General features: G+C 37.9%; 1 protein-coding gene and 1 non-coding gene across 2 annotated transcripts in view; both read left to right on the forward strand.

Annotated features, from left to right (window-relative positions):
• The window catches only part of IPO7 (importin 7), a 34,241-nt gene that overhangs the window by 20,398 nt on the left and 4,469 nt on the right, over positions 1-9,374 (forward strand). The window contains 27 exon segments of the mRNA XM_040067582.2: positions 206-305; positions 835-887; positions 889-978; positions 980-1,001; positions 1,751-1,891; positions 1,894-1,910; positions 2,730-2,796; positions 2,799-2,861; positions 4,003-4,007; positions 4,437-4,463; positions 4,466-4,496; positions 4,575-4,684; positions 4,686-4,701; positions 4,983-5,080; positions 6,489-6,584; positions 7,049-7,055; positions 7,304-7,374; positions 7,376-7,518; positions 7,626-7,633; positions 7,636-7,679; positions 7,681-7,750; positions 7,753-7,830; positions 8,071-8,078; positions 8,187-8,330; positions 8,332-8,399; positions 8,743-8,827; positions 8,829-8,859. Of these exon segments, the coding sequence (XP_039923516.1) occupies positions 206-305; positions 835-887; positions 889-978; positions 980-1,001; positions 1,751-1,891; positions 1,894-1,910; positions 2,730-2,796; positions 2,799-2,861; positions 4,003-4,007; positions 4,437-4,463; positions 4,466-4,496; positions 4,575-4,684; positions 4,686-4,701; positions 4,983-5,080; positions 6,489-6,584; positions 7,049-7,055; positions 7,304-7,374; positions 7,376-7,518; positions 7,626-7,633; positions 7,636-7,679; positions 7,681-7,750; positions 7,753-7,830; positions 8,071-8,078; positions 8,187-8,330; positions 8,332-8,399; positions 8,743-8,827; positions 8,829-8,859 (1,693 nt within the window).
• LOC120754824 (small nucleolar RNA SNORA23) lies at positions 497-678 on the forward strand. The gene has a single exon (XR_005701587.1). It is a non-coding gene; the product is annotated as a small nucleolar RNA SNORA23 (small nucleolar RNA).

Raw genomic sequence — 9,374 nt, forward strand, 5'->3', positions numbered from 1 at the left:
TTAAAATCCATGTAGTATCCAAGTTTAATTACTAATACAGGAGATCATTGGTGCATAATTGACTTTAAAAAAGGGCCAAGTTAAAAGTCTGAGGGTTTTGTTACGCTCTTCACACTTTATTGTGTGTGGCTTTTTTCACTGGGATAGAAATATATCTTTTTATATGACGTTTTAAACTGATGTGTTTCCCTTCATATTCTGACAGAAAAAGATCTATAAGGATCAGATGGAATATATGTTGCAGAATCATGTGTTTCCTCTCTTCAGCAGTGAGCTGGGTTACATGAGAGCACGGGTAAGAAAGTGTGGCTGGTAAGAAAGTGTGATGTTTACTGGTGAGGTACTGTTCCAATTGAAGATTTCAGAAATCTTCAACAACTTCTCTCTCCGATGCTCTCCTTTCTGCACCTCTTCCATAATAAGTTGTTTATTCCAGGGATGAGTTCCAGTTTTTACATGTGCTTATAGATAGCCCCTATGTAGTTTTGAAATGGCTGTAGCATTGTGTGCACAGTTTCCCATCTGTGTCTGGTGGTAGGGTCTGTGTGTGTTTTGCACATAGACTGTACTGCTCACACAAAATCTTGTGGCCAAAGATGAACCTGAGATCATAGTACTGGTCTAGTGATGTCTGCAGGACAGCCTCCCACTGACCAGCCTCCACCCTCTCAAACATCTTCATCATTGAAATGTCTTCCAGTATCTTCATTCAACAGGAGTTGCACCTCAGATTCAACCATCTGTGTAGATTAGGGGTATACAAATAGTTGATAATCCTGTTTGTTTGCAGCTCTGAATTTCTTCAATGTCTTTTTTTTTTTTTTTTTTCCCCAGGCTGCTGGGTTCTTCATTATTTCTGTGAAGTCAAATTTAAAAGTGACCAGAACTCTCCAGACAGCCTTAGAACTCACGAGACGGTGTCTGATAGATGATAGGGAAATGCCTGTGAAAGTGGAAGCTGCAATAGCTCTTCAAGTTTCTCATCAGTAATCAAGAGAAAGGTATGAGCCCTTTCTCACAGCTACAGGAAGCTTTAATGGAATTAGGTGTTAACTTTGTGATGTTCAGGCAGACTTGTTCTCTTCCTCCCTGATGTTAATTTCCCTCTTGGAGTTGTAACTTGTAACAATTTACTATAATTTTTCATCTAGAAAAGTTTAATTTTTTTTACTAAATTATAAATAAATTGCATTTTAACATTATAAGACATGATTATTAAAACATGGTAAACGAGCTTCATGGTACAGTAATACAGTTTTATAGCACCTAATAATTGAACCAGAAATACAGAGGCAATATCTGTCTTGGCATATATTTGTTAATATTAACATTTATTTAGGAAAAAAAAAAAAAAGGCCTATCTTGACCCAGGCAGGTTTTACATGCCTTAGTATTCCTGAAGCTGGCATAAAAAGCCACAAAGCAAACATAAATTATATATTTAATACTTCAGGTAGTTGACAGAGGTGTATATGTACCCACTGCCATTCAATTAACATTTGCATAGATCAGTAATCTTGCATTTCATGAATTCAGACTGTAGAGCTCTGGTTTTCATACTAAATTTTGATTTTCTGTTATATATATTAAAAATTCGTTCTGAATGGTAGTATTGCTATAATGATTTATACTACCCATGGTTTTGGCATGTTAATGCTGAAGCACTAAATAAAGTTCTTTGAGGTTGATTTTCTTACACTGATCTGTGGTTTTCTAAGAATGCTAATTCAACATTCCACCTGTTTTACAGCTAAAGAATATATTACTCCATTCATTAGACCTGTAATGCAAGCTTTGCTTCATATTATAAGGGAGACTGAAAATGATGATCTTACTAATGTGATTCAGAAGATGATCTGTGAATATAGTGAAGAAGTTACCCCAATTGCAGTAGAATGACGCAGCATTTGGTGAGACTTTACGGTGACTCGGGGAGATGATTAATATGGGAAAGATTGGTATTTATAATTGCTAGTTGAGTTTGACCATCAATTAATAGCTGTTGTTACTAGAGTCTGTTTAATGCATTGATACAATAACTTTCTTCTGCATTTAGACAGTTTTTCATCAGAAGCGGCTTCATAACTTATACCGAGTGGAAATTTCTAAGAACAATTCTAGAAATGTTTGCAAAATCTTTGCATATTTCCTCCTGATTGTGGTAATAATGAAATTGGTAGCACATTTTAGGTAGTCCCTAAAATGTCACTTAGGTTGTCTGTTTCAAAATATTAAAGAGTAGATTTAAATGAAAAGTTGGGTGTGAAAATAAATTTTCATTTGCAGGAGAAATTCAGAACTAGAATAGCTATATCTAGCACGTTGTATTAATGGCTGCAAAGCAAAGTTCAGCTCAAGGAGCTCAGTGCGTCCCTATTAAAGGCCCTTGGAGTTAAAATGGCATTTTTAGCGTATCCTCTCTGGGAATGCCTGCCTAGTGTTCCGGTATAGTTCAGCTACTAAGGAAACCTCGTACCAGAAGAACTTACCAAGGGAAAATGTGTTTCCCCTGCATGGGGCATTTATGTTCTTATCCTGAATAGATGAGGGTGATGCTCCAATGGCTTAACATTCAAATTTCATCATCCTGAAAAGAAATTCTGGAGCAGAGCAGTCACCTGCTATTATTTGTACATGTTTTCTCAGCAGAAGTCCTTCTGAAATCATGTAGAATGCCAGACTTGATAATTTAATGAAATATTTATGGATTGTTCTGCCATTATGTGCAGGCAATGACATTTAACCAGGTGATCCAGACTGGTCCAGATGAAGAGGGCAGTGATGACAAAGCAGTGACAGCATGGGAATCTTGAATACTATTGATACACTTCTCAGTGTAGTTGAAGATCACAAGGAAGTAAGTAAAAATTACTTTAAAGCTGATATGTATGGTCTAAGAACACTCTGAGTAATTTATAGTCACAGTGGTCCTGTCATTGTTACCTGAAAAACTGTCCTTTTGGCCAAAAAGATGTTCTAACAGAAAATAGTGGAAGTACTTATTATGTAGCCAAGTTGTAACAGAGTGGGTCACTTCTCTAATGCAATGCATGCAGTAATAGAAGCATAAATGTTGCCACAGTATTTCCCATAAGAATCCAGCTTCTTGTTCAAATAGTAGAGGCAATGTGTCTGTAGCAGGTGGAACTCTGTCAGCTCAGCTGGAATTTGACTGATTTGATGCGGTCTGCCCTTCAAACAGAACCAGCAGCTTCACATAGCTCCACACATTGACTCTGCTGACTGGGGTTTGCTCTCTGTGACAGAATTGATGTGGGTAAATAGAGCTCTTGTGGCTGTGCTCAGAGATGGGCAGATTTTACCTGCCTCATCTGCCCTGGAGAATTTTCCTTTGGGATTAAAACTTCTGTCATTTTGTTTTGGTGTACTGAATGGAGTCACTTCTGTCCAGAGTACAGCCAGTTCAAAAGTTGCTACTTCTGATTAAAACCTTTCTTGACAAAGTCAGCAGTGGTCTTTTAATAATACATTCTAGGTTTTTAGTGACTGAAGAGTTCAGTAATAAACTGTAGGGCCTCTGAAGACTTCACTAAAGAAGCAGCATCATACAAATTCCTAAGGGCAGAATTCAGTCCTGCCACACAATAAACCAAGGACCAGTTCAGCTCATTTACTTGTTGCTAGAGCTGCTCATCAAGCTTTTCATGTACTTGTTTTTGTCAGCAAATCCTTGCCTTCTAAATTAAAAGTCTCTGTAATGATATCCTAGTCTTGAGGAACTCAGTTTGAAAATGTTGACCAGTAAACAGTTATATTGAGAGATATCTCACACAGGATGACCAGTATTCCAAGAGATAAGGTATTTAGCAGGTTAGTTTTCAAATCCTGTTCTACATAGCTAAGACCAGAAACCCCTCAATAGGTTAATGACTGTTTTGTTAGCTATTCCATGGACTAATATATATGAATTTTGAAATACTGCCTGGATGTGTAGGACCAGCATTTAGACTGATGGTCTCCATACCATATAAACATCCTAAGCTAGGGTTGGGAAGTGGTTTGGGGATTTTTTTTTTTTTTTTTTTAATTTCTTTTTTGGAACAGGAAATATCTCCTGTGATTTCCATTGTTTACTCCTTTGAGAGATATCTATATTTGCTTACAGTGTTTTAATGGGTCTGAACTGGTGCAAAGGGTTACTCAGGCTTTTCTTTTTAAAGAATACCCTACAATGAGATTCTTAACAATACTCAAAAAACCTTGTATTGAAAGCTATCTTGCAAATCCTTAGCTGAGTGCTGCTTTTACACATTTAGTGCTCTAAAATGTGAGACATTTCTAATTGTTCTTAAAAACTATATTGTATATATAGAAACTACTTTGACAATCTTAAAATGTGTTTCGTTTCAACTTCAAAGTATTGAAAATAGTCATTACCTGTCCCTTTTTCTTTCCCCCCCCCCAGATTACCCAAGCAGCTGGAAGGGATCTGTTTGCAAGTGATATTGGAACAGTTTTGCAGCAGCATGTATTAGGTATCTGTACTTCTGCTGGCTTACTTCTAGAACTTCATGGGATTGGCATGATATTTACCTAGACTCTGTTTGTTTTAGAGTTCTACGAGGAGATCTTTTCCTTGGCTCATAGTCTGACCTGCCAACAGGTTTCTGCACAAATGTGGCAGCTTCTTCCTCTTGTGTTTGAAGTCTTCCAGCAGGATGGTTTTTGATTATTTTACTGGTAAGTAATATAAATAAATCAGGAAGCCAGATTGGTTTCAGCCATACAGTGAATTGCATCATGACTGGAATGCTAGGAAACACTCAAGTGAGATTGCACTTGAAGTATTTTTATTTACTATTGCTGCTACCAGACTTGTTTTGCTAAGGCACCTATGACTTGCACACACTTACCTTGGCAAACATTAAGCAAGAATTGTAATTATTAATACACAGATTTCAACCTGATTTTAATAGCACACAGATGATACCTAACTGTGATCATCCTTCTTTTTAATACAGATATGATGCCTCTCTTGCATAATTATGTTACTGTTGATACAGATACACTTCTGTCAGACACAAAATATCTTGAAATGATCTACAGTATGTGCAAGAAGGTGAGTAGATTCCTGTGTGGTAACAATACCTGCTATCTCTGAAGAAGTAAGTGTTAAACTGGGTACTTTATTCCATAGCAGCTTTTGACATCTGCTCTTTAAAGCATTTTGCAATCTAACATCCTCTAAGATTCCCCAAATTACTAAGTTATTGCAGAGAAATTTAAAGAGATTGCATCAAAATTTCAGATAGATGCCTTTGGCAGAAGGGAATAATAAATCATACACAACAAAAGCAGAATGAACAAAGTAGTTTTTGGTGCAATAATACTCTGTGCACATGGGCATGTAAGACAGATTGCAAAAGGTAGGTGGATTCTTTTGTCTGGGATTTTGTAGCCTCACCGTGGCTGGGATAACACTTGCTGTGTGTGTGCTGAGGGCAGACACCTGTTAGATAAATGAGGGGTGTAGGGAAGGAAGCTAAAGGGACAGGAGAAGGAAGTTATTTTCCCAAGTTTGTGCCACATCAGTGGTAAAAAAGACAGAAGCAGAATGCAGGTTGGTCTGACGCAGTCCAGGCACTTTGGGCAGGGTTTCTGTATTCTACTTTTTATTACTGGGGCTTTCTTTGTCCAGTCAAAATGCAGAATATACAGCTTTCCAGAGTGTTAGCACCATGTGAGGAACCTTTTTATACTTTTTTGATAAGGTGTGTGTTAATATTTATCATCTCTAATAGTAATATATGGGGATTTCAGTTTTCTACTCTGTATAGTGTGGGGTGTCTGTATAAGAGCTTTGGTGAACTGTCAGCTGTGCTGCCTGTGGTATTTCCCCAGTAATTCTTTCGAAGATGTTTAAATATTACAGTGAAAAACTATTTCACTATTCTATAAATACTAGCAAGTAACTCTTGCCAGCCTTTGAAAACAAGTTGCAACCAAGGCCAATTAGGATGTTCGTAATTTCTTGGAACGTTATATGTGAAATTAGCCTGTCATGACCGCTTAGTGATTAGCTGAGAACAGTAAATTTTTAACATAAGTTTTAGGTATTGCATGGTCTTCCACTAGATATCCCATTTTTGTAAATCAAACTTCTACAAAATTCAGTACATTAATGCATAAGAAAAGGTTTTCTTTTGTGTATGGAAGTAACCCTTGGCAAAATGGCAGCCATGCTTTTACACTGCTAGTAACTTACTGATGCTAGCAACTGTGGTAGGCCCAGCATCCGTAGCATTCTTGAATATTTGGAACATGTAGGTTAGTTTTGCCCACTTGCAGAGCAGTTTTCAGTTTCTGGTTGTCACACTGAGCCTTTGCTGTAGATCTGGCAGCTTCACTGATGGCTGTTTATGCTGGCATTGTTAGAGGGGGTAAATTCATTCCAGCTTTTCAAAGCAAAGCAGTGTATAGAGAATGCTCCTTGAGGGGATGCACCAGCAGTAATGGCTGTGTTTCAGGTCCTTACAGGAGTTGCTGGAGAAGATGCAGAATGTCATGCAGCAAAGCTGTTAGAAGTAATTATTCTTCAGTGTAAAGGGCGTGGCATTGATCAGGTTGGTATCAACTTTGGTTGCTAAAACTAATACTTTTAAAATATTTTGTGTAGTATGAATTGATGATGAATTAAGATGAGTTCTGTTGTGAGCACTTTGTGTGGCACAACTGATAATCCTGTCTTGTACTTCAGTGTTACTCACTGACAGCACTGCAGAGTTCCTGCACACTTTGGCTCCAGAATTTAGGACTCTGCAAAACTCTGGTGTTTCCATGAGTCTGGAGGAGTGCCACCTCAGGAGCATCTTGGTTCTAAAAAGTCAATTAATTGCATTCTAAGTTAATTCTAGTGAATATCTAATGAAGATATTCTGTCGAACTCATATTTTTGAAATAATGCAGAATGACAATGAAATTCCTAGAATCCAAGTCAATGTAATAGAGAGGGACCAGGAACTTCATTATGCACACAAGGCACTTGGAATTTGAGAGATGAATAAGTTGGTTTTTCTGGACTTCCTAGTGTATACATTTTCTTTATTTTCCATTTTTAATGCACAAGATTATAGAACCAGAAGTTACATTTGCTGTGCAGGATGTCACAAAATCCATGTGATTAAATATTTTCACATTTTCATTTGTCTTTGTATCTGCTGGCAATTAAAAATGACTCAGTTTTATGCCATCTGTGTTTATGTGCCACACTGTTCAAGTACAGAAGGACGAGTTTTATTTTTGATCACTGAATGTGTAATGTTCTCCCTGTCCAGTGCCATACCCTTGTTTGTGGAAGCTGCCTTGGAGAGACTGACCAGAGAAGTGAAAACCAGTGAACTGCGAACCATGTGCCCTCCAGGTTGCCATAGCTGCTTTGTATTACAATCCTCATTTACTATTAAATACTTTGGAAAATCTTCGTTTCCCCATAATGTGGAGGCCTGTCACCAATCACTTTATAACTCAGTGGCTTAACGATGTGGACTGTTTCCTGGGGTAAGTGTTTGCACTTCTGGAGATGATTCTCTGGGATACACTCTTGTATCCCAGACTGCTTGTAAATATGACAAAACTTGCAACTGTTTTACTCTTCTGTTTTGTAGACTTCATGACAGAAGATGTGTGTGCTTGGCTTGTGTGCTCTTATTGATCTGGAGGCAAATACCACAGGTTTTAAATCAAGTTGCTGGGCAGATCCTGCCAGCTTTTATCCTTTTATTTAATGGATTGAAAGAGCATATGCCTGTCATGCAGAGCATGAAAATGACAGTGATGATGATGATGAAGCTGAAGAAGATGAGGAAACAGGTATGGAGATGGGACCTTTGATGTTATTTTCTGTGTTTCTTTTTTTTTCCGATGGAGTTACTGAGTTCCTTGTAGAATTTTTCTGAGTACCCTAATTCTGAAAAACAAAGCACTGCAGTGGAACACTGGATGCATTTTGGCAACTTTTAAGTTGTCAAGCTTAAAACACCTGACGTACTTTCCACTCCCTCTTAAAAACTGACTTCCAGGGCTGAGTTAAATGAGCTCCCCTCTTTCCAGCCTGTACTGTATTGTTACCACTTCCATTGCCGGTTTTGTCTAATTAGCCACATTTCTAAAGAATTGTTTTTTGCTGTTTTCAAGATAAACCCTTTTTTCATTTATAATTAACTCAGAGGAGCTGGGGGAGTGATGAAGATGACATTGATGAAGATGGTCAAGAATATCTAGAAATTCTAGCAAAACAGGCAGGTGAAGATGGAGATGATGAGGACTGGGAAGAAGATGATGCTGAAGAGACTGCTTTGGAAGGCTATTCCCACAATTATTGATGATGAAGACAACCCTATCGATGAATATCAGATATTTAAAACAATTTTTCAGAGTAAGTAACTGTATTTCTTTTCCTGGCCAACCATTTACAACTTCAGTATATACTGTTGTAAACTAGAAACCTGTTTGAAACTTCCAAACAGGCTTTCCAATACATGCTTGAACCATTTCTTTCTTTGAAAAGGAGATGCCGTCATTAAACTTTCAGAGCAGAGGGAAGATGCTTGAATGAATTTATAGCAGAAGGGAAGAGGTCAGAAGCTGTATTAGTGTTTAAATGTCTTGAATTATGTAACCATAACAGAATATTACTCGGTCTAAAATGGCAGTGAGTAAGGTTTGCGTTCTAGAACACTTTAATCAACGCTTTCCTTTGCTTATGCTTTCTTTCTGCTGCAGCAATCAGAACCGTAACCCTGTGTGGTACCAGGCTTTGACACAGGGCCTTAATGAAGAACAAAGAAAGCAGCTGCAGGACATAGCAAACCCTGGCAGATCAGCGGCGGGCAGCACACGGTATCTGCATCCCTTTATACCAATAACGCCTCCTTCTGCTCTGTGATTGCCCCTGAGTGTGCTCAAGAAACAAAATACCGAAAGGGCCTATAATTCAAGCTGATAATGTCTCAATCAAAACAGGGCTGTTTGAAATCTCTTTAATTGGTCAGGGCACAAAGCCGCGATGCACAAACTGGGAGGCAATACCACAGGTGGAAGGAATGGTAGAAACACTTGGGGAGGTGGCCAGGGAAATAAAAGCATATTTGTCGTAATTGCTTGGATTTGAAAACATGTGATTTGATTAGAAGGTAGATGAACTCCAGGTATGTTAACAAACATATCAAGTGGTTCATAAATTATTTCCTGAGATGTGATATGGGTAGGAGAATACTAAACTATGAAAGTAATACCATCTGTAAAGCCACATCATTAAGCCTATAAAATGTTACAGATAATACAGATTTAAAAATCTGTATTCAGTTTATCTTTTTTTCTAAGTTCTCCCTTTTGAGAATAAGCCGATATATCAG

Source organism: Hirundo rustica, chromosome 6 (assembly GCF_015227805.2).
Source record: "Hirundo rustica isolate bHirRus1 chromosome 6, bHirRus1.pri.v3, whole genome shotgun sequence".
Classification (NCBI taxonomy): Eukaryota; Metazoa; Chordata; class Aves; order Passeriformes; family Hirundinidae; genus Hirundo; species Hirundo rustica.